Source organism: Phodopus roborovskii, unplaced genomic scaffold, assembly GCF_943737965.1.
Source record: "Phodopus roborovskii unplaced genomic scaffold, PHOROB, whole genome shotgun sequence".
In the NCBI taxonomy this organism is placed as follows: Eukaryota; Metazoa; Chordata; class Mammalia; order Rodentia; family Cricetidae; genus Phodopus; species Phodopus roborovskii.
Genome location: NW_026126436.1, coordinates 2,745,332 through 2,770,976, shown reverse-complemented (window position 1 = coordinate 2,770,976; position 25,645 = coordinate 2,745,332). Strand labels below are relative to the sequence as shown.

Here is a 25,645-nt window from a genome sequence, read left to right as displayed (position 1 = left end):
AGGAATTTATATTTTATTATGCGTCTTTCTCTTTATTTCTATAGTTTCAACAAACCAGAGTGGTTGTAATAATAAGGAAAGAAGATTCAAAAGGACTCTTTTGTCTGCTCTGTGGACCTGCCTCTTCCTCCTACTGGGTTGTCTTGTCCTGCCTTGATATAAGGGTTTGTGCTCATCTTGTTATGCTGTTTCATTGGTATCTCTGGGATGAACTGCTCCTTTTAGAAGGAAAGTAGAGGAGAAGTGGATCTGGGGAGATGGGAAGTGGAGGGTGGACAGGGAGGAGTGAAAGGAGGGGAACTGCAGTAGGGATGTATCAGAGAAGAATAAAAAAGGAAAGAAAGAAAGGGAGAGGGACAGAGAGAAACAACAGGGTAAGATGCCATGTCACTGACACAGGAAATATAGGCAAAGGCCTACAGAGTGCAATTTACGACATTCTGACTTTAAAAATTACCCATTGCTTTGAAACTTGCCATTACGTTGACTGACAGCTAGTAGCTGGTTAGTTAAAAATGTAGATACGGCATTGTATGTGGGCAACTCATTTAACTATTAGCCCTGCATGCTTTCGTTGCACATTCAAGTATCCAGTTTATTGCAATGCCTGCCTGGGATCTGGAAGGGAGTAAGACAGTGATGGCAGACAGATCAGAGGCATGATGATAGCAAAATGAAGAAATAATAACACACACTGGAAACACTAGCTGCAGGATAGCATGCAGTTAAGGCACCAGAGAGCTCCCTGCACACTGGGTTCAAATCCTCTCTTCCCACTTTGTAAAAGATTGACTTTTTCAGTTTCTTCCTTTGGAATAAGGGTGATAACTTTCCCCTCTGTGAGGCTGTGAAGGATACATGTAAGGATCCGGTTGTGCTGTACATCTAATAGAATGTCAGGTGTTGCCACGTGCCAAGGGCCTGACTACAATTATCTTCAAAAACTTGCAAAGAAATCCTACCAGGTCAGTACAAGCGTGCCTCTATTACATATACACAGCCTGGAGTACCCAGACATAAGGTACCTGCTGAAGCTGGTATAACTAGAAAAATGGCCAAGTGTGAGCCCTTTAAAAGACAGCTATTAAGCTTGTCTTCTCCAAACCTGTCTTTGACAAGGATATGCTTGAAGTTCCCTCAGTGCCAAGTTTCTCTAAGCCCTTCCCTTCTTTCACAGCTACTGTCACAGCTGCAACTCTCTCTTGGGCTTATATTTTCCTTGCTCCTAAAGTGCATCCTAACAGGAAGGCAGAGGCCCCATATAGCTCCTTGCTTAGAAACAATCCAAGCTTCCCACTCTCTTGATCAACCAACAGGAAAATCACCACCTTTACCCCTGATAGCCTTTCTGGAAGGATGTCTCTAAAATGTCCCTCTGAGTCTCTTGAGGCTTCTCTGATGAGCCTTAGACTTCCTCTACACCCTCCACTTCCTCACACTCAGACACCCTTGTCCCCTGGGCCATTGTTTTCCCTCTTTGGGGATTTGAACAGGCCCCATTTGAGGGTTGTGTCCAAGAAATAGTTATTAAGCACCTACTGTGAACCAAGCATTTTTGTTACTCAAGCCTGCTGTCGACAGCTTTTATGATCTCTGATGTCTCAGCACCTGGCGGAGGAAGCTATGGCATTGCCACATACTTTACAGGACTCTACCCTGCTGAAAGGTCATGGGGATCCTGCCTTACCTGCCTTTCTATTTCTGGTCACATAAAGCATGTAATAAACAGTGAAATCTGCCTTAGAAATCTTCATGGCAGGCAGTCTTACTACTTTGCAGGCCATCTAGATAGGGACACAGTAATGAGTCATGTCCAGATTACTTCCCTTTGTGTAAAAAGGAAAAAGAAGTGCACCCATCACCTGCCTTTAGGAAGAGCCACACCTGCCAACTAGATATCACATCACGGATAGGATCTACTTATGTAATTCCAGCTCTGTGAATTTATACAGAGCCGGATATCTGTCAGGTGCTTGATTAACACTGGTGAAAGGAATGCAAGGAGACAAGAAGGGAGAGGGGGAAAGGAATCTGTGGTGCCAAGAGAAACCTGGAAGGTGAGAGACAGTTGTCCCCGGGCCAGAGAAACAAGGGTATGGCTGCTACAGAGGTGTGGCAGGAGGCAGGGTCTCCCTGGGCTGCTCCCTTCGGGTCTGGGAAGCACTTCTGGAATGTTGGGGCTAAATGCTGACTGGGTGAGCAGCCCCCATTGAAGCGAACAAAACACTTGCTTCCTCCACACACTTTAGGTGAGGCTAAGCGGGCAATTCCTGATACACCCCACTGGCTGAATCGAGCATCCTATTCCCCTAGACTTCAGCTGAGCTATCGTCAATTTGTGAAAAGAAACTCATGTTGAAGCACCTCACAAGACCATGCTTTGTTGCGAAGTAGTTCTTCCAGTAGCCGGACAGGATTTTTACAACACAAACACCACAGTATCAGCAATGGCCTTGTAGACTAAGTTACTGAAAAACCGAATGAATATATCACACAGAAATAATAGCCTTCATCCACACAGCCTCATATGATCCCTGTCCCCCCCCACACACACACATACACCCTGGGGTTACAAGGTGACTCAAGGTGCAGACTCAAAAAGAGATGAAAGTTGACACTATGTGTGTGCGTGTGTGTGTGGGGGGGCTGGCACACAGTAGGTCCTCTCTTAAAGTTGACACTATGTGGAGGAGATGATAGCTCACTGCCTGACACACAGTGGGTCCGGTCCTCTCTTAAATGTTTTTACTGTTCAACATAGGAAAGAACAGCTCATCTATTCTGCACTTGGAATTTCTCAAATGACTCATAAGAGCACTTTAAAAATTCCAGAAAGACAGAGAATTCAACCTCTGTCAAAATAGTATTAAGTGCTGAAACACAGACAAAGATGGGTAATTAACTGCTACCAGCTCCGATGAGAATGTCTGCAATCTCGTGGAAGTGCCTGGGTGATATGAGGCATTTGGAGACAAGCTTAGGAAGACATGGGGGGCTGGGGAAGTGTTTATAAAACCAGTGTACTGTTAGCTTTTTACAAACTAATTCACACAAAGAACGTCTCAAGTACAGAAGTACAGAATTGGGGGGGGGGAAGCAACGCTTTCTCGGAATACCTGCAGAGTGCCTGCTGAAGATGCCTGACCCTGCTCAGAGTCACACAGTGGCCTCTCACTGCCTGCCTTTTTGCAGACCCCAGCCTGGCCACATGCTACCTGGTTGCCTGACCTCAGTGGTTCTATGTCCTCTCCATGCACCAACTGGAGACATGAGCCCATGGGGACACCTTTCATTCAAACTACCACATTTGGTCTCCACAGGCTCGTGGCTGTATCATGATGCAAAATGCAGTTAATCTAGACTAAAAAGTTCCCGTAGCCTTCAATAGACTCCATACTGTTTAAAACTTCAGACTTAAGGCAATCTAACCATGCTCACCTGTAAAATAAAAGCAAACTATAGACTTCCAACACACAACGGCATAGAATATACAGACTGATTAGGATCTTTAAGGATGCTCAATGGCAAGGGATGGTGAATTCAAGAAAGGAAGACAGCATCCTACCAAAATACGCAAGTCTCTGCACAGAGACACACAGACCTAAGGGACAAGAAATGGCAGAGAGGAAGTACTGAAGTAAAAGCAATGTTCCGTGTCAGGAGCTAGGCGTCATTCTCAGGTCATCACGTGTGACCAAAGAAGACCCACAACAAGGCAGGAGCAATGCTCTACCACTAGGTTCCACTCTAGGTTGCAATATGCCCCTATGAGTAAGTTGATTATGTACCCTGAGCAACAGGTTGATATTGAGGTGCTATGAAACTTTCCTAGAATCAAACATGAAGACAGAGAGTTCAACAGCTTTTGCTGCCCCATGACCAAAACTTGGGTTCACACTTTTTGGGCCTCATTCTAAGAAAGATGATCATGTTCATACAGGATACTCATGGAGGCTGGGGATGTGGCTTGGGGGTGGATGGCATGCTTGCCTAGCATTCCAAAAGAGTCCACTCCCTGGTCACCCATCCCATAATCCACCCCCTCCCACACACACAGCAGGGGTGGGGTGGTCTCAACACAAAAATAAATGGAAGACTGAGAAGTGAATGATAAATTATTTCAAACTGAATAAGCAAATATCTTAATATTTCTAGACAAATTGGAGACACTTTTGAGTTATGTCTGTTTTTTCTTTTTTAAGCACCTAGGAAAGATATTAAGGATAGGAATGTTAAATTCACCACCTGTTCAACAGTCTGACAGTGAACGAAAAGGAATATGTATAAAACTAACTCAAAAGGTAGTTTGCAAGTGGAAAAAAAAAAAGTTGTTCACTTCAGGACAAAGCCAGTAACAACAGAAGAAAAAGAGAGCTTGTAATAGCCCTAATAGGTAAATCACAAATCCCTTGATTCTAGCCTCTCATTTCTACTGCTGGGGGTGTGGGGGGATAGAAGGAGGAAGAATTCTTCCCGAAAGGGTAGAATATGGCAGAAATAGTAAATACCAAACCCAGAGAAAAGAGGAAGTTAGTTTCTCACATAGAGATGAGTGACTTGTTCTATGTGATATTAAAAAAAAAAAAAAAAATGCTGTAAGAAGAACAGGGCCATAATAAAAATAAATTATTTCCCTTTTTGTAAAGCATGTGGGGGTAGGAAATTGGCCTTAACTGCCAGAGAAATGAGGAAGCATGCTTTTTACACTGTCCCCAGAATGCCATTTCATGATTTATCCCTGCTCAGATGCCCTTTCCCTGCCACATCCCTGCTATGTTCTTCAGCTGTCCTCTCTCCAAGCTCTTCAATTAAATTATCTCACATTCTTTGCTGATCTGCTGTTCACAGCTTGTCACATCGCTGCACCATAAGCCTTCCCACATGCTGCACACTGCAACAGCCGCTCCTTCCCTGCTTGTAGACACTGAGCACCGGTGTCTGGATTCCAGGCAAGGTGGGGACACTGCAAGGGTGACTTCATGGCCTAGAGGCACCAGGGCAACCCACAATCCCTATAAGGGGTATATGCCTTTCCAGCCTGGAAACAGTGACCCACAGCCTGAACAACCTGCTTCAGCAACAAACCATGTCCCAGACAGTTGCTTTGACAAAAAGACAGTGCTCATCCCCATCCTGCTAAAAAGAACAGGCAATTTTCTCCTTAGCACTTGCAGCCAGAGGAATCAGGCTGTGAGACTATCACAATGGCACAGCTTTTTATCTAGGTTCACTGGTGCAAAATTTGAATCTACAATATGTCTTCAAAAAAAAAAAAAAAAGATTGTTTCAAAATTTTTATAGACTACTTCAATTAGACCAGCGTGAGTCTTTATCTGCAACTGTACTTCCACCTGTGTGCCAAATTAATGCTTTAGTCAATAACAGAGGTTCTTGTTGCAAAATTAGATGACCAGAGGAAGACACATGACATTATCCAACTTAGTGACACAAATGTAGACAGGCTACTTTTCAGGGGCCACACCTCAAGGAACAGCTCAGACATTTAAAGCTAGTAGTTTACAGGCAGTGGAGCATCCAGTGTCTGCGAATTAATAGGCACCTTACACTCCCTAGGGAGATGCCGAATTCAAGGACAGCATTAAAGCCAGATACAGCTAACTGAGGAAAGAACTTCTTGCCCTCTAGCTCCTGTTCTTTTGTCCCCCAAGAAGGACTCCTGGTCCCATCAGGAATCAAGTGGTCAAAGCCTCATGAGCCCGAGCAGAAGAGATACACAGATCCAGCTCAGAAGTTGGACAACATAGTACCAAATGCCTTAAGAACTCATACCTTTTGGTCCAGAAGTACCATCTGAAGGATATGTGCAAAGAAAGGCGCATGAAGACGCTACCCATTGCTGCCTCATGACATTTGCTGTAAATAAAGGTGGACTAAAACAGAAACACCTGGATGGGTGCCCCATATCAGATCATCATGGTGTTTCAGACAGGTGCCTGACACAATGTTGAGCAAGTTCGAGAAATGGCATGGACAGATATTCACAAAAGGTAGCAGATTATGGGAATATAGTAGCTTGCTCTTTGTTCCAGGATCTTTCTGGATTGTGAGATAAATTTAGGATGTATACAGCAGTTAAGAGGGATGGGGAAGTGGGAATGTTTTAAAGCAAATATAGTAGTACACAGCTGTAATCCCAGCACAGGGGAGACTGCGGCAAAAGGATTACCCCACGTTTGAGGCCTGGGCTACACAGCGAGTCTCAGACCTCTATGGGATACATACAGAGTGAGACCTTGTCTCAAAACACACACACAAAAATAGTTTTAATTTCTCATTACTTTATTCCTTAAAATATCTAATAAAAATATTGCTTTTTGGTAAAGGGAAAACAATAATCTGTTTAAAACCAGATGATGGCTTGAGCACCGAAATCTATGAAATGTCAGATTGGGAGGGCCATCCAGATCGCTGAGTCATTTCCCTCATTAAAACCACGTGCTTCTAGAGTGGGGTTTCTCACCTCTGAGACGGTCAGCAAAGGGTCTCTGGACACTGAAGGAGTGCTAGCAGGGCTGGGTGAGTAAAGATAATGGAAACGATATATAAACAGCTACAATTTCTCTAGAACCTCCTGGTAAATGGCTCATGCTAACTCATGCAATGCTAGGAGGACTCAGAAAATACCAGAATTCTCATTTCTTGAGAAACAGGGCACTGAAGTCCTTGGTCATGGGCTGGCTCTCAGGAGGGATGCTTCCTTTGCACATCGACCAGAGACACCTTGATTTATATAAGCTTATGATTCATACATCAACAGTAGCCTCTTGAGTTTCAACTTCATCAAACACGGTAATTGGTGACTCACTACTGTGGGAATATGTACACTAGGACCTGGTATAAACCAAAGCCTGACTAAAGTCCAGTTAGTTCCCTTGTCCTCAGCCTGTATTTTGAAACTGCATGTCTGGCTGGTTATCCTATCCTTGCTAATATCAGGGCACATGTGCTTCTCTTTAATATGCAGCAGTCAGCACTCAGCATGCTCTCAGCACTGCCCTGGAAACAAGTGTTTAGGATGAGCACTGAGCTGTACACTGCCTGGGTTATTATGCCACGGAAGGAAGTCTGGGTTATTATGCCATGGAAGGAAACATGACAGTGGGGTCTGTACTATAGCCTCTCTTCTCGTATGGAATTAGAGCAAAATCAGGTCCAGATCACATTAAGGAAGAGGGTTTCATAATCTCAGGATCCAAGGTCAAATCCCTTGATGCAGTTTTCAAAGTTGTCTACAATATAACCCCAATTTCCCCTCTAGTCTCCTCATCCAATATGGGACACTTACTGGGCATTAGGGTAATAGCATTAGTTCAGATCTGCTGAGAGGTGGACACTAACATGGGGCCTAGAGGGGAAGGAACAAAAAAAGGCCTTTATATTAAGATGTGGGTGTGGTCCCTGGAAGACAAGACAGGAAGCATCACAAAACCTAGCATAGCATGGTGCCAAGAAGAGTTGATCTATACCAGTGGGGAGCCATGTGTAGCTGTAAGGGGCACAGTTAAGCACTTCTATTGTGCACAGCTACTGATGAGGGTCGGACCTCAGAAATCAGAGCCTTAGTGCCAAAGCAGTGGGGGGCAGGGGTATAGCAGTAGCAGGAAAGCCGAGTGGCTTCTTTGCATGGCCACCAGTTATTCTGTAATTTATATTTAACTGTGATACTTTTAAGAGTAGCAGGGCACTGGGCACAATGGCACCTGTAATGCCAGCACTAGAGAGGTTGGGACAGGAAGATGGCAAATATGAGTCCAACCTGGGTGACGGAGCAAGAACAAAGCAGAGCAAACAGAACAGCAGGATGTTTTTTAAATAATTCCACGGGAGCAACAAGGCAAGAAGTTTAAGGTTCCCTCACAGTAACAGATACATCAAAGGGTCTAGCCAATGTTCTGTGTGAGCAGAGCTTTCCATCCTTTGGCACTTCACCAACTTGGAATTGCTTTATCATTTCCACCATGGCCACAGGAATCTGTTCTATTTTGTTTTTTGTTTGACATAGGGTCTTTCTATGGAGTCTAGGCTGGCTGTGAATTTGTAATCCCCCGCCTCAAATACCCAACTGCTACAGGTCCAAACCAGTGCTCTTGTCTCTTGGGCATCTTTGGAAACTGACAACTAACATGTTATAAATGTCATCCCTTCCTCCTTCAGAGCCCTTTCCTGAACTCTAGATCTTATCCTGCTGTCTACCTAATTAATTTTGTATGATCTTATTTCTACACTGTGTGGTCAGATTCCTAGGACAAGGGGCTATTTTCTGTTACTCTTAAAAGGTGATCAGCGCTATGTCCACTCATATCAGAGGCACAAACACATGTTCTTAATTCTTATTCTCACCAAGTTCCTATTCTAAGCAAACATCTGTGTCCACTAATATTTCTCTTCTATGTCTTTATAGTTCTGAGAAATCTAGTGATTGGTCAATTTTGTTGAAATAATTATTTCAAAATTTTATGGTTATTTTATCCTTTCTGTTCCTGCTAACTCTCTACTGGGCTACTACAACTTAGCCAAAGTGCAGAATATAATTTGTACTTTAATCAATGAAGTCAACGATGGCATATTTTTAGCAAGACCACTGCTATATTCTTTGCAGTAATAAATCAACATTCCATCTATTATAAATTGCTTGGTCAGCTTCCAATGGCTTCAGAATAAATCTCATTCTCTTTTCTGTCTCTGCTACCCAGGATAAGGAAAGGAAACAGAGGTGATGGCTGGCGGATCATTTCCACGCTGCAAGGCTCTGTAATTTATTTCTTGTGATAAGCCTCTTGCAGTCCTATACTGAGTACATCCTCTCTCATGTCTGAATAGACCCAGAAAGACACAGGTAATGCTACACAACACAGTGCTGACAGACACAGGGCCTGAAGTTTACTGGTTGTTGGATTTTGTTGCCAACTACAGATGTTAGCAAAGGGGAAGCTGAAGAAATATCCTACTATCCTAAAGTATCTTTTCAACCTCTGCTCCAGAGGTGGGAAATGTCACAGGCTTGTCTGACAGGATGCAGAGTTCTCTTGTGAAGACCGGAATACTGCCTTCACATGCCTAATAACGGTACCCAAGAGTCTCTCTTTGCAGTTCTTGCCTGGAAACAAAGGGACTCCATGACTTACACATTTGCACCTCTGATCATCACCCAGTGCCACAGAGTGGGTACCAGAAATGTTGAGGGAGGTAATAGATGAATGCTGTCTATTTTGTCCCCATAAATCACATTAGTACTATTCACTCATCAAAATAAAGGACCACCATGCCATTTAAAGTCACAACAGGTTGGTCCCACTTCTATAGAGTAAAATCCACTGATATTTGGAAGTATGCTTGCTGTAGATTATAAAGCTAACATTTCACATATATGGAGAACTTTGTGAATATCATCATGGATAATGATAATCGGCTGCCTTTGGTATCCCATAGAAAGTGTACAGAAGTAGACAAGCTATAGCACGCGAGATTTAAATTAGGTAAGTGAGGGTTCACACATCAGTTCTAATTAAACACTAGGGTACATTAATCAGGAAGTTATAAAATACTCTTTCTTGGAAGTATTTTAGAATAAATGGAATCTCATGAGCACACACACATCATTTAAAATGCAGTCAAGAAACAAAGGAGGAATCACTTTCATATTGTATTTACTAAGAATATATTCATATTTACCAAGAGTATGTCTACATAGTATCACTTCCAGATTATGGACATTTCATATAAAATATAGGTGTTGATCACAGTTATGGACACGACTCACATAACCATGTAACATTATACAATGTTTCACTTATTATGTACCTTTGGGGAAAGCATATTACACTCAAGAGAATCTTTTGCAGTAGGAATAATTGTACTTCTAAGTATCTGTTCTTCAAAACACATTACATCAGACCTTGCTGGATACATCTTATTCTCCATCAGTAAGCAATGCAATGTCTGATTTCCTGGTTTCAAGTCATTCTAATACTGCATCCCATTTGCTGTCATACTAAATTGCATTCTACAGAAAGCAAATTTTCTTTTCATCACACTGGTAACAATTAAAAAGGAAATGCTAACAGATACACTTTAGATTGTGATGACTTTGGGACTGATTTTCAAAATCCAAAGCTTTCCCGTGTGGATCCCAAACCATCTATGCTGACACTGCAAACTGTGTCTTTGTACACCATGTTTGTTAAGAATTCCCAGGCACTGGGCAAATGTCATTGTCCTCCTGTATTATAAAACTCAGAGAAAACAATGCTTTTCTCCCCAAGCTTCATCTGGCTATTTTTAAAGAGGAATCAGAATGTGGACTGTGCAATTTATGCTGAAGGCTGCATTTGTATGAAGATGAGCTTCTCTTTGTTGCCTGGGTCCAGATCCAGAGCTAATTCACTTTTGGTCACCAGGGCCTGCACAGCCTACTAAGAACACATTCTCCATTTCTTTTAAGAATAAGGACTTGGGGACACATTGTTTTTCTTAACCCCCTTGAGAGATTTCAGTCTGGGCCATGGACTCCACTGGCAGGATGGGCCTCAGGAGGCGAATGGGGGCTGCAAAGTACGCAGAGCAGGGGTGGCAGTTAAACAAATGGAACTAATCCATGGACAGAATTAGTGAGGCATTAGTGGCAGAGGCCACTCATGTCAAACGAGCTCCTGGGACTGTAGGACATTGGACCAGGAGGCAATCTTCCAGGCCATCTGAAGTCTGATCCTATCTTTCACGGAAGAGAGAAACCGAGGCATAAAGAGTGCAGGCAGCATCTTCAAAGCCACTGCTGCAGTTTGGATCACAAGTCTTCCGCAGAGTGCCTGGGAAAACCTTTCCTCTCATGGAGGCACCTCTCAGAGGGCAGTAGACCTGTGGGAAGTGAGGCTGATGGGAAATTATCAGGTTACTGGGGATGTTCTTTGAAGAATACTACGGGGCCCTGGCCCTTCCCTTCTTCTGTTTGCCTCCAGCCATGCAGTGAGTATTTTTTTGTTTTTGTTTTTTCCTGCCACATGCTCTACACACTCACATCATGACACACCATCAGGCCTACACTGACCACAGACTAAAATGACTATGCCTGTGAGTCAGAGCAAACGTTTTCTCTTTGTAAGCTAGTCATTTCATGTATTTTCATGACTAAAATGGTCTAATGTCAGAATATGACAGAGCCGCACAATTTAGTACAATGAGGGGTAGGCTCAGTCTGAAGACCTTACTTTAAGCCAAGGTAGACACCCATTCCCTCTGAGGATGTTCTCCCCAAGTACAGAAATCCCACCTTATGTCAATGTGGAGTGCTGAGAACAATAGGCCAATTCTAGAGGGACATCTGCCCACAGTCAGTGTTCCTTCTGGTGGCACTCTTCCTGTTCTATCTTCCGAATGGCACTTTATCCATCACTCATGGGCAAGAGGCACGAGGTCATCTAGACAAAATCCTGACAATGGGGAGGCCTGTGGGAAGCTCTGGGCTACAGACTCAGCTGAGTGAAGAAGTCACACTCTGTGATATCCAGGAGCAAACCAAAGTGGAATTCAGGAAAGGAGAGTGTGGTCAAACTGTCAGGGAGAAAAATACCCAGAATTCCAGAGCATAGGAGGGGATCGATCATCCACACATCCAGCCACATGGTAAACACTGAGGACAGGGACAGAGCACAAGAAAGCTGGCTTTCAAAAACACAATGCTATTTGAAGTAGACAGCCTGTGCTCTGCAATTTATATGGGTATAATAAGTTCCATGCCTAAGACATAACAGCCCAGATCACTACCAAATCATAGCACATGTTAAAAGGGGTAAATTACCCACAGCATGAGGTTCTCCCACAGGGCTGGACCAGCAGCAGGACTACAAATCACTAAAGTGGGCTCAACAATCAACGAAGGGAGCCTTCTTAGAACTTTTAAAAAGAAACATTATGGATGAACCACTTGGTTTTGTAAGAAAGAAAGCTGGTTGTGTTTAACTGTGAACACTTGTCAGGTGTCAGGAACATGCTCATCTCTCATCTGATTAACATTCCTTTCAGGAAAGGGACCTAAACTAAACCCAAGAATGTCAGAGAAAGGGGAGAACACCTTTGCATTACTCTGCAAGCATTGAACCATCAGGGTCAGCCTCTAGAGGATCTCCCTTCATGTCATCAGATTCATGTCTGCAATACAGAAGCCATCCCAGCATTCTGTAAAATTGACAGTGATGAGCCAGGAAACCCAGGAGGCGTGTGCTGGCTACCTGAGTGCAAACTCAACCCCTGCTCATCTCCACATTGGTCGCCTCCTCATGCTGTTTGTTGTCCTCTCTTCACAGCAATGGTCAGGTTCTAACACACTGTCATTTGCATGCATCTTGCTTCTTTCTCCCCAACTGAGTATAAGCTCCATGAGGTTTGTTCTACTCACAGATGTATTTGATATGTATTTGGAATGTAGAATCATGCTCATATACAATGTGCTGCCTGACAAAATAAGAACAAGAGGTGAATGAGATGTCAATATTGTGTAAAGCTCTTTTTACCAGACTCCAGTGAAGTTCCCTGACTGGATAGAAACAAACACAGTTTTTTTTTCTTTAAGTGACAATTTGGAGGTCATGGAAGGAAATATTTCTATTAACAGTATTAAGATATAGAGGAACACATCCTAGTATATGTGGGGCCAATCAATGACCATCCTCAGAGGTGTGGGACACCAAGGAGGGCTCAGGGTAGTGTGAGAAGGTACTTGCTTGGTGCCTTCTAACACCCACACTTCTGTCTGGCACTTCCCAGGTGTATAGAGCACTTTTACTGTGTCTATGTTAGGTCCTATCCACCTTTCAGGGCAGCAAGGATTGAATGCTGGGTCTCAGAGAGTCTAGGTGGGCCAGATGGATGGTTTCTACTTCCGTTTAAGAACACTAATTTTTACATTACAAATTTAGTGTTTGTTCCACATGGCATGGTCACAGTCACACTCTTACAGTGGGTAACCTACCTACCCCCATGTTTTATTGCCAAAGGAGCATTGTACAAAAGCAGGTGGCTGTCTACTTCTTGTTGCCAAAGGGCTGGGAAATCAAGTGAGTAGGAGAGAAGGTTAAAGTCTTCATGTTTCATGTGGTACTTATTTAAGGTCTTGCATGTCTCAGGTTATGCTGTGTTATACTGAGCCTTGAGGTTTATCTAAAGAAAACAACAGACAGGAGTTCAGACCCCGAAGTCCTTCACATAGAAAATGCTCAGAAACAAATTAGTTCTCCTGCACAATGGCTATCCCATACTAGTAGCAGAAAGGAAGAAGGGAGAGAAATAAAAAAAGAAAGAAAGGAAGGAAGAAAGGAGAGAAGGCGGGAGGAAGGGAGGGAGGAACAGGGTGACAAGCCCCTAAGTGCATTCCACCTAAAGCCTGGAAAGACAGGTGGGGCATGAAGTGGGCGGGCCATGAGCAGCTCATCCCCACACAAGGAAAAGTGGCATGGCATCTTCTCATTGCTGAGAAGAAGACAAGGATGGTGGCTGGGGAGATGAAGAGCTCTGGGGAATTAACTAGCAGAGGGGGTGACTCAGAACCACATCTGGCAACACCTACAGATCTGTCAAAGCTGCCTGCACTTGTCACCAGCTCGGAGGCTCACAAACAGGAAACTGACTCTCAAACTCCTCACAGAGGAACTTGCCCCCGAGAAGTTATGAACTAAGTGCAGAGCCAAAGGGTGAGGGGTGAAGAATAGGAGTTCAAATTCAGGTTACAGGGCATTTAGTGAAGGAAGGGAAGTCTTGAAATAAGCTGGGCTCAATGCTGAGTGTAGCGTTTGCCTAGGCCCAACTTCATGGTAAGGACTAAATTACACAGGGACTCGAGGAATTGCAAATTGGCCAAGTGAGATAAAGTTTGTTCACTTGTTCATTTGTCATCCACTTGTTATGTTCTGTATCAGAGAACGCTATTATGAGAAAAATCAAAACGTGACCTGACCAAACAAGAGGCTTTATTATTTCCCTGAGTGGAGGTGTCAGGAGGCAGAACAGTCCCATGACTGGCTTATTCAGGAACTCAACAGCACTGCTCAGGACTGTCATTTTACATCTTTTGCCTCTCAGTTTGCTGAGAATAACTGCAAATTCACTGCATGGATCAATGACCAGGGCTAGGCTGAGTCGCCCTAGAGCAGAGAGTCACTTAGAGGGCATGTTATCCTAGTAGGGTAGGATCTGGTGGCCATCCTGGGGCCCCAGACACATATGGAGAAGACTATTTGACAGCTTTGCATCGAAAACCTCCCATGTGGCTACTCCTGTACTGGCCACTGGAAAAACAGACAAGTATCTGCTGGTCTAAAGAGTTTATAGATTAGTGGTGGGGCAGATGTTAAAGACTTAGCCCACAATTGAAACTTGACGGTAACAAGCATCAGACTGCAAAGGTATGTGATGTCATGAAAGCAAACAGGGGACTCAGTTCAGATGGGAGGAAGGGACGGACCCTCAGGCTTCTGGAGAAGGGGGGTGGACAGAAAGGGAGCATGCATGGGACAAGCAGAAGGACAGCCTAAGCCCAGTGGAGAAAAGACAGGAGGTGAGCTAGACAGGAGCCAAATCAAATGAGCAAGCAACACCTCTATAACCTCCTTTTCTTCCCTCCTTCTCTTCCTCCCTCACACATACACACATACATACATATCCATACATCCAGTCCTGGGGGAGTCTGCCACAGTAAATTAACCTAACAATTAACTTTATATTTCTACCCCTCCATCTTCCCACTTCCCCCTAACATAATATTTTTATTAATTACTTGGGAATTGCATACAATGCGCCCAAGTCACACTCACTTCCCATTCCTCCCAGGTCCACCTTGAACCCTTGCCCTCCCTCCCACAAACAACACCACCACCACAAAGTTCATTTTGTTCTAAAATATACCCATTGGAGCATGGTCAAACTCCCAGTGGCCAACTCCTTAAAGAAAACTGAGTCCTCCTCTCCTAGCACGCCCCTCCCCAGAAGCCATCAACTGTGAATAACTACATTTCAGCATCTTTATTACAGTTTTAAGGACTCTCCCCAATAGCTTCCTGTCTGGACTGTTTCTTTGGGAGGGGTTGTCACAGAAGCCTTCAATGTCTCTTATTCTCAGTCATGAGTCTGCAGCAGTCATCAATACCACTGCAAAAGAAGCTTCCTTAACCATACCAGCTGATGGCAGCCCGGATCACGAACACTGACATAACCTTTGGCAGCATCATGGACCACAGACATCAACATGGCTTCCAGCAGTAGAACAATGATAGACATCAACATGGTTTCCATGGGCAGCATGGATCACGGACATTAACATGGCCTCTAGCAGGCAACACAAACCATGGGAGTCTTTCAAGGAGGCTTAATCCAGAAAAGGAACCATTTTTCATCTCTGCAGAGGCCCTAAGCTCTCTTCCCTAAGCAGAATGAGTGACCCCAGCCCAGGGACAGCACCAGTCTAGCAGGCAGTGACAGGGCAAGGTGAGCCAGTGGTGACCTCAGCCACCCAGCAGTGTGAGGACCAGCCTAATCTGCAGTGGTGTGTTACTTCATCTGCTGAGGCCAAACTCATACCTGTCACCACCACTGTGTCTCTGGTTCCACTCTTCTCTGCCACATGCTCAGCTCCGTCTCGCCATCTTCTTTCCAGTTCCAGAGAGCCACTTTTTAAAAGCATCTTCCTATAAGGCCTGCCTTTTCCCAGTTGTTCTGGAGACACTGCCCACTCTGCAGGCTCATCCCCAACTGCTGTCTCCCCTGGAAGTCTCTGTGGGTTTCTCAGGCTCCTCCTTGACTGGATGGGAATATCTGTCCCCTTTCCCTTTATCGTCCAGTACTGGAAACTGACTCATGCATGCTGGGTAAGTGCTCTACCACTGATCTACATCTCCAGCGCTCTTTATTTTTACTTGAGACAGGGTCTGGAAAAATGAAGAGTCTCACTCTGTGGACCAGACAGGCTTTGAACCCGGAATCTCCTGCCTCAGCCTCCTGAGCCCAGAACACACAATACAATACAATACAATACAATACAATACAATACAATACATACATACGTGTGTGTGATGTATGTATGTATGTATGTATGTATATCATTTTAAAGTATCAAACCCTTTGTTCTCATAAAGTTTTAGACATAGACATGTTCTAATGCAATTTTGTACAATGTGCATTATAGGTATTGAAAGGCCATTTCATTTTTTTTCACAGCATATACTTGTAGTGACAACACTGAAATCACTCCATAAAAAAGAAGGCCATGTGAGGAGGTGGGAAGTAGGAAGGGAAACTAGTAGCCCTGGGAGACAGCAGCAAAAGGAAGTCATTTAAAATACAAAGGAGGTGTGGCTTTGACAGAGGTGGAGTGGGATCTCAGGGCTGGGGATGGGTAATGTGGAGCAATGGAGGTATGAGGCACAGAGAGGCACAGAAGCCTGCTGCTGAGGGAGATGACCCCAGCCCCACAGCTCTGGAGGAGAGTCTGGTGTTTGCTCTTCTCTACTCTGGGACGGTAACAACAATGAGGACCTTAGTGTCTCTGCTTTCTGTGGCTGGAGTGGTTCTGCTCACTCAGCAAGAGGATTAACTAAAAACTCTTCAAAGAAATGTGCCACAAAGGCCCTGGAAATACATGAGACTCTGCTTTGGGAACAGAGTTACTGCTACCGCCTATAGAGCCAAACAGGGTCATCTCATCCTGGTTTTTTTCTCACTAATAAGCTGACACATAATCTCTCACTGGCTGAGTATAAATGTTCAAATTAGCTGTGCCCTGCCCTTCAAATGCTTAAAACTTTTCATTGTGAGTAACTATGCATTTAACACGTGGATAAACAAGTAACTAAGTGGGTTCTCATCCTCCACAGCAGACATGTACATGTGACAAAGCCATCTCAGAAACTTCCCTTTTGAAATGAGATAACTAATTACCCAGCGAAAAGGCAGAGAGCACTTTCCCTACTGGGAAATCAAGAATGCAGTCTAGCAAAATACAGGATACGAGCCATGGCAAATCAGGTCTGCAAAACAGTAAACAAACAAGCCTCAGGGCAACTACACATGCACAAAGAGCAGTGTCCTAAGAACACTGAATCTGGCTTTCAGAAAGAAACAGAAAGGATAAAAATGCCTATAAGGATATTAAAAACAAGAAAACAAGGCACTGTAAGATAAAATAGTACACAACTAAAGCAAAGCAAAAAAAATCCTTAGTGTACAGAGACTTCAAGATCACACAGACTTAGCTTGAGTTACCCTAGAGGATTAGGAAGTGCCCATTGTCTTTATTACTCAGGAAGGAAATCCATGTTTCTTCCCAAATCCCAGCTATTAAAAAGCCCTGATTATGGAGACTGTCCTCTCTTCAAAATAGGTGCATGTCCCATTTCTCTACTGTAGTAACTGGCTTGCTGAGAGTCATGGGTTTTGTAGTCATATGGAGAAAAATAGAAGTGGATAATGAAAGCAAATTTAACTGGGTGAGCCAGCAGCATTTTACTGTTTAAAATCAACACAGGAGGCAGCCCAGGGACAGGAAGGGAAAACACACTGATCATTTACAGTTTTAGGAAAGTGTGAATATGTTTGGGTCTTTTATCTTGAGCAGCATAAAAAACTGACAGTAAAAGGTGAGCTAAATGGAACGCTAGTCTCTGGCATCAAGCACAGAAGGAATCATTTTTTTTTTTTTTTTTTTTTTCAAAGTATCTTGGTTCATGGCATGTGCTGGCCAGCTACTGCTTCTTCAAAACGTAAAGATTCTCTAAATTAAACATAAGATTGTTTTCAGTTTCTGCAACATATATGTGGATAATATTTAACGTTAGAAAGGGGGTTGTTATAGAAATATACAACTCCTAAAAAGAGCAGTCCATTGTCTCTTAAGCGGACCCTTGATACAGACACTTATGCAGTGCCTATGTATGCACATGAGACCGCAGACAATTGACAAAGAACAATCAATGCACACACACTGGACCAACACAGAGACTAACGATGCCAATGGCTTACTGTACACAAGCAAGAGGGGATGAGCCCCTTTGTGTATGAGTGTGGTGGTGGGGTGGGCAGTTCTGCAAAGATATGCACACTTCGTGCAGATGCAGTTACAACCTTGGACTGTTTTCTGTGAGTCCTTCTCAACTGTAGATAGAAATACTAGGAGCAGTATTACAAAAATAGTTATATTTTTACTAGCAAAGCAGACTCAAGCCAAAAATAAACTAAATGGGAATTGTAGTGCAGACTTTTAAAAAAAACAGAGTCTCAGTATGCCTAAGACAAATGTGGCCTCTTTATTGGAAACTTCTGTGTGGCATTCATGTTTGGTCAGACCTCAGATCTGCACTTTCTCCAGAGACAAACGACAGCTGTCCCTATACAGACAGCAAGGGAACTGCCATCTTGACCTGACATTCTTTTTTTTTTAATACTCTTAAGGCATTTATTAAAACGTTCTCTGCCAGAATTTCACATTAGCTTAAAATTCAATTCAGTCTTTACATTTCTCTGAGGTTGTCACCTCAGTGTATTACAAAACCCCCTTCTCCATCAGTCAGTGTGACCAGCATCCACGTGAAGAGCCCCATGGTTGGCCTCTCTGTTCCCCTGGTGAACCAACTAGATGTTAATACTGCTCTGCTACAAGGCAACAGCTCCTAACTCAAACTCATCGGAAAGAGACTTCTGCAAAGTGCACTTTGAAGAAGAGGTACTTTTTGCTTATGAAAAGAAACCAGTGAATCCTCTAAGAATAATAAAAGGGCGTATTTAACAGTTAAGCACATGATTTGGAGTGAAGAATTCGAATGTTGCTCTGCTGGTCCAGGCTGCTTAATACTCTTCTTGTTCCTCCTGTGGGCCCCCTTCATCAGGTATCACAAAGCCTTCATCTGTGGCATAAAGAATATCTACAATCCTTTGCAGTACAGGGTCATTTTCCCCTTCGTTCTCCTGGCAAATCAATTCAATGTTCCTTAGCTTTCCAAAGTAGAAGTCTCTCTCTTTCTCCAAGTCTTCAACAGTAAGTTTCAATACTTTGACCTGCTGCATCAATTCAGCTGCTTCGTCGTCCCCGTTGCCCATACCAGGGTTCTTCCGCACCATCCCTGGGCCAGCCTTAGGAGCTGCAGTAGTTCTCTGTGTTGCAATTGGTCTCTGCGGAGCTGCACTGCCGGAGCTGAGAGGTTTCTTCGGTTTACTCAGAGCTGGAGCGACAAGAGAAGGAGCCACTGCAGTTTCTTGACCTTGTCTGGCAGCTACAGGGTCATACTCTTTTCCATCATAATTTGCATCAAAAAACTTCTTGAACCACTGAACGAACTCAAAATTGTCCTGAAATTTTCCTTTTACTAATTTATCCACAGGAATTATTTTGTCAACACCCATCCTCTTGAATCCTGCTTGCAATAATTTGAAGTTCTGGATATATTCATGTTCTAGCTTAGCCTGGAATTTCACTTTCTTCAAAGCAATGGAGCCAGGGAAGAGCATGTCCATGAACTGACAGTATGCAGCCCCTGAACACAACTGTTCTATCTTTGTCAGATTCAGCTGCAGAGATTCATTGATCCAAGCCAGCATGTCATGTCGACTTAGGTTATCACTGGTGACTGACGTCGAGTAACCATTCACTGCCATCTTCGGCTCTCGGGGAACCCGCGTCCACTGACCGCGCGCCCGGCTCCGGTTCCGTCTTCGTCTCGTTCAAACCATCGGACCTTGACCTGACATTCTTATTGGCCCTTAAAAAAAATAATTTTTGCTCTAGCACTTTTATCAGAACAGGCCAAACTATCACATAGACCTTTTACAATAGGATGATCCAAACTTGGTGAATACAATAGGTATTTTTTCGAAGGACTGCACCCTCAAAGCTACTGCAATGAAAGTTTAGATTAAGCAAAGAAAAGATACCTAAGGTGTTGGTGTTACAAAAATTTTATCCTTTTGTAGATATATTGCCAGTGACCAGTCACAGTGATTGGCAAGTCCTATCAATGACTATAACACAATGTTAGTATTCCTAACAAGACACAAGCACTTCACTGTAGCTCAAATTCCAATTGGTTTTAATAATAATAAACCTGAGTCAGATATAGAGGTAAATGCTGAAAGATCAGCCACTAGTTCTTACCCTCATCAAATCCTCAAACAGAATGGGCAATCCTGTCCCTAGGACTCCCCAGACTGAGTCCCTGTCTCCTCCTACCTTATATCTCTCTCCAGATGCCCAGCTATATCATTCCTGTTTCTACCTCCCTAGTGCTAAGATTAAAGGTGTGTGCCACCGCTGCCTGACATCTATGGCTGACTAGTGTGGCTAGCTCACTACATATTTAATCCTTTAGGTAAATTAGACCCACTTTTAACCACATCTTACAAATGAGAAAGCTGGCATCACCATCCATGATTTTCCCAGAATCAAGTATAAATAATGTCTAAATTTATTTTTAGTAAATACAAACAATAATGCTCACATGTGCCTAGCTGAGTTTTTGAGCATGCAAAGTGTCATGACTGGGAATAGCTAAAGAAGTCATTGAAAACAAGTCATACAAAGGCTGGCTCAACACACACACACACACACACACACACACACCCCAAAAACAAAAAACACACACACACAAAACAAAAACAAACAAACAATCCCCCCACACACACACCATGAAATTAGAAAAGAAGCAGGGGGAAGGCTTGCTGAGAAGGGTTCTATCCCCAGAAGAAGGAAATAAAAAATGAGAGAGAAGACTGGGGTTAAAATGACTAAAATTTATTATAGAAGTGAATGAAATTGTCAAAGAAACAAATTTATGTTAAGTCCAGGTATGGTAGACTGAGCACTCTCAGTTGGCCTGATTGTAAGTGTGCTGAGGGAGTGGCTGGAGTGTTCAGCATCTCAGCTCCCAGCACTGCCCACAGTAGAGAGCAGGCAGTGGACCCCCATCCCAGGCACAGACATGACAAACACCCTGGAGCCTGGTGAAAGCACTGTGTACTCAGCAATGGCACCAACCACCCCGGGTAACAGTTCCAAATGGAATGATGTGTCAGAATGAATGGTACATCTGGCAAAAGGCAGATCCTGTGTGGACTTTCTGGCTAGCAGTGCCCCGCTACCCAGTGCACTTCTGAGACCCAGCAGCTCTTCAGGCAGCTCCTCTATGCCCCAGGCTGAAGACTGCTCCTGGCACCTGCTAACATTCCACTGAAGTGCTTTGCTGATTTTCAGATCTGGGCTTCCTTGCAGGCTTCTAAAGCTCTTACAGGTAGTTGGCTACACATGTTTTGTTCATCTCTAAAGCCCTGTAAATGTTTATAAGCTGGCAGAGCTCTTGAAGCATTGGCTGACTGACTGCATGACTGTCTGGGCTGAAATTACTTAAGTTATAATGTTCTTATATATCACATGTGTTAACTGGATGAAGGTCTGAGGATAATTGTGGGGATTAAAAGAAAACAAGTTCCTACTTACCTCAAAGAACAAAAAACATAAAAACAGAGATCAGAGATCTTTGCATGCATAGGAATTTTTATTTCCTAAGGAAGAGACAGCCAAAACAACCATGGTTTTCTGTGCTCACAACCCCAGGCAAAGGAACCAGCCACATATCTAAGGTGCCACCCATTCCTTTGTCATGGAAGTCCTGCTCTGACCATGTCACAATTGCAGCCAGTCACTGACACATACCTAGGAAATCTAAATACATCTAGTGTTCTGATAGGAGACCTGGATTTTTAAACATAACAGAGAAAATTATGCTAATCAAATAACAAAAACTAATACAACCTCCATATTCTCCTAAGCCCTAGAAAGTTGTACAAGTCGCAGATACAGAAACCCACCTTCCTCTACCTATACAGTCAACTTCTCAAAGAAGATATCTGCAAACACCAGACTTAGGCAGAATTCTCCATGGGAATACCCAAGGATTTTTTTGGCAGGATTGTCACATTAAGATTTCCACAGCTCCAACATTCTCCCTCTACAAAAAAGGACGAGGCCTGTTCTGTGGCAGCTCCATGATAAACAGGCCACCATGGCCCTTTGCTTCCCTTCTGATATAGATGGGACCAGTACTCTCTGTGTGCAGAAAACCAGGGGAGGCTGATGAAGTGATGATCGATTGATACCATAATTTCTGAGATTTCCAACTTTACAGAGGATCATCCTGCTTTTTATCGTATGCCATTAATTTTCATTTCAATTTAGAGTCAACTGGGCCTCTGAAGGAGTCCACTCACCTTTCCAATATCAGCTGGAAACTCACTTTTAGAGCAAAATTTTAAAAGGAAAGCTTATAAAAGTGTTGTATTTTTGGTATGTGTGTGTGTGCACACTTGCATGTGTGGGGGTACATGTGTAGGTCCAACTGTACAAGCATGTATGTAGATACATGCTGAGCCCAGAGGCTGATATCAGTACTCTTGTCTATCGATGGGCACCTTATATGATGAAGCAGGGTTTCTCACTCAAATCCAGAGCTTGAAGATCGGGCTACCCAAGCAAGCTAGTTCACTTCAGGGATCCCCTTGTGTCTAGGATTAAACTGAGCTGCCAAGATTGCCAGCATTCACACAGAGCTGGGGAACTACCTCCAGTCCTCATGCCTGCCAGGCAAGTACTCTACCCACTGAGCAATCTTGCCAGCTTTGTTTATAAGCATCTTAAATAAACTGGAAAAGTATGGATATTCATCTTTTTTTTTAAAGGAGGGGCAATATCTATACCAGCAAAAGCTTATGCGTTTAGGACATTCCAGAGACACAGCCATACAAAATGGCTTATTCTCCTAAAGGATTAAAAGGCTCCATAGTTTTCTTTAAATGGAAATGTTCCCAAGATATACACATAACTTCCATGTTCAGAGTCTAAAACACAACACATTTCTTTCTTGAGAACAGAATTGAAAATGCCAGCTGAAGTGAATGAGTCAATTAAATATTTAAAGAGATGCATACTCGGTCAGAGGTGGAAACAGATGCTGTGGACCACAGAGGAAAGAAATGCTTGATCTTCATCCTAAAGTTTGTCCTTCCAAAAGCATCCCTGACGTCAGCTCCTGTCTTAGTCATTTGTCTCATCCTCAGGGAGGTAAAATGAAACTGCAGTACAGGGTGAAGTGAGTGAGTGAGTGTGTGTGTGTGTGTGTGTGTGTGTGTGTGTGTAGGCATGGTCTCCTGTATCCCAGGTGGCCTTGAAAATGACCTTGGATATTTCCTCTTTTGTTGTCTTTGAGTGTGGCTCTCTCTCTCTGTATATATGTATGTGCCTTTGTGTCTCTGCTGTATGTATGTATCTGTGTGTATGTCTCTCTGTATATACATGTGTGCCTTTGTGTCTCTGTTGTATGTGTCTGTCTCTCTGTGTATGTGTATATGTCTGTGTCTCTGTATGTATATGTCTCTGTGTGTCTCTCTGTGTATACATGTGTGCCTCTGTGTCTGTCTATCTGTCTTTGTGGGTATGTGTCTGTCTTTCTGTATGTGTCTCTTCATGTTTCTCTCTTTTTGTGTGTGTCTGTTGTGTCTATCTGTCTGTCTCTGTGGGTGTGTGACTGTCTGTATTTGTCTCTCTGTGTAGACCAGAGTTTAATAGTGTCAGGGGTCTTCTTCTGCTACTTTACCTTTTATTTTATTGTTTTACAGATTGCGTTTCACTGAACCTGCTGCTCACTGAGTTAGCTAACTGGCTTGACAGTATGCTCCAGGGATCTACCTTTCTCTGACCTGACACTGGGGTTACAGACTCATGCTATCATGCCCAGCTTTTTAAAAAGAGTACTGGAGGCTTGAACTCAGCCCTCATTTTACCTAGGTGACTAGCAACATAGAGCTAAGCCCCCTCCTCAGGCCCAGACCTTGGCCTTCTGATCCCCCTGCCTCTGATGATAGGCATGTTCCACCACACCTGGTTTATTTGACAATGTTGTCAAATGAAGAGCTTTGTGCATGCAAGGCAGGCACTTATACCAAATAGCCACATCCCTCTTCTCCACAACATAACCTATTGAGGAGGATCATGGTTTGAAAAGCCTGTAGTGAGCCAAAAGCTGAGCAAGTCTCCTAGCAATGGCTTTCGTCTTTGTGGAAATCTCTCAAATGGTGCTCTCAGCAACCCCGAGCTTCTGCTGCAGTTTCTGCAGTGGGGCCTTCCAGCCACTTCTGGCCAGCACAGACTTAGCCAGCTTTCTCACTGGTGTTGGATCTACCCCATGGCTGGAACAGAGGAACACCCACCACTGGATTCCCAGTGCATTTCTTCTTTTTGCTGAGGTCATTGACATGTGCTGTCAATGAAAAGAAATCGATATAATTTCTTATAAGGAGCAGCTTGTCACTCTTATCCCCTGTCTTGCAAAGTTCCTATTCTTTAGTCCTGGGAACCACTTTCCAGGAGTGTAGCTAAGAAACTTCTGGCTATGTAAACAAGCAGGCTGTGCTAAGGGTCTGACCAGACCGCTAATGAAAGGGAAGCTGTGACAAATCCATGTCCTTAAAGGACTGGCTTAAAAATATGGAAATTCAAATAAAAGAAAACCACTTATTACAAAGTTTAAATAATAATATACACTACCATCACACACAGACTTTCATAATACATTAAATGAAAGAAAACAATAAATTCAAAACTGAATTGGGTGTTCATGGGGTGGGACATGTACTACAGGTTCCCAAATAGTACTTGAAGGTCGTAGAGAGCCAGTGAATATTTTGTCTCAGACAAATACAAATACTTACTAGTGCTATCTGTTTGTTACATAGTTTGAATCCAAACAAGAACATAATATGTACTAATGTCTTAGTCACTGTTGGAAAAACACACACAGTAAGAAGTACTATTTTTATTTCCTTCACAAATCAGCTTGTAATAATTTATTAATGGAGCATCTCTACATCTGTTAGTATTGCAGAACCTCAGACTGTGCCGTCAGCTTAACTCCTACCACCCTCACTTTCTGTTCAACAAGCAACTTGCAAAACTCGCTTTAGCAGTGAGATGAGGTCATCAAAAGCAATGTGGCATGGTGTAACGTATAACCTGCTTCCAACTACCACTGGCACAATGCTGTGCAGGCATTCCCCATGATGCCAACCCGAGAGTGGCGCTCAGACTTTAGCACGTTGTCCCTCCCAGAGCACCCTGACATACCGGTTGGGAAAACACAGATAAATAACAAAAATGCTAACAGCTGCTTTCTTTCAGATTATTGGTGCTTTAATAACAAAGAGTTTCTGAACCTTTTCCAAACAAGCAGCTGTTAGCTTTACAATTAGAATCCACTGCAGTGAGCGAGGTATCTCAGAGTCCTTTGTCCTCACAGGACAAAGTTTTGCTCCCTGAAGCTAAATCTCAGTATAAACATTAAAAACGGAAATGTCTTGGATAATGCTTTCATAACTAAAATAGCAAAAACATAGAAAGTCACGAATAACCTTCAATGATTCTTCCTCCTCAGAATCTTGTATGATACTTACAAGGTCAGATCAATGAAGTCACTTGTGTCACTAACCCAGACATTCGCCCTACTTCCAGTGGGTAGCCGGTACCACTGTTCAACAATAAACTCTCTGTCCCTTAGCTGATGTGCCATGCAGAGCACAGTCGTGCCCTCGTGGGAACTGGGCTATAAAT

At 43.4% G+C, this 25,645-nt stretch overlaps 2 protein-coding genes across 2 annotated transcripts in view; both read right to left on the bottom strand.

Annotated features, from left to right (window-relative positions):
- The window catches only part of Bach2 (BTB domain and CNC homolog 2), a 341,417-nt gene that overhangs the window by 201,230 nt on the left and 114,542 nt on the right, over positions 1 to 25,645 (bottom strand). The gene's annotated exons all lie outside the window — the stretch shown is intronic.
- LOC127224466 (microtubule-associated protein RP/EB family member 1-like) lies at positions 18,707 to 19,725 on the bottom strand. The gene has a single exon (XM_051187488.1). It carries the CDS (start codon positions 19,648 to 19,650, stop codon positions 18,844 to 18,846), a length of 807 nt encoding a protein of 268 aa, XP_051043445.1. The 5' UTR covers positions 19,651 to 19,725; the 3' UTR covers positions 18,707 to 18,843.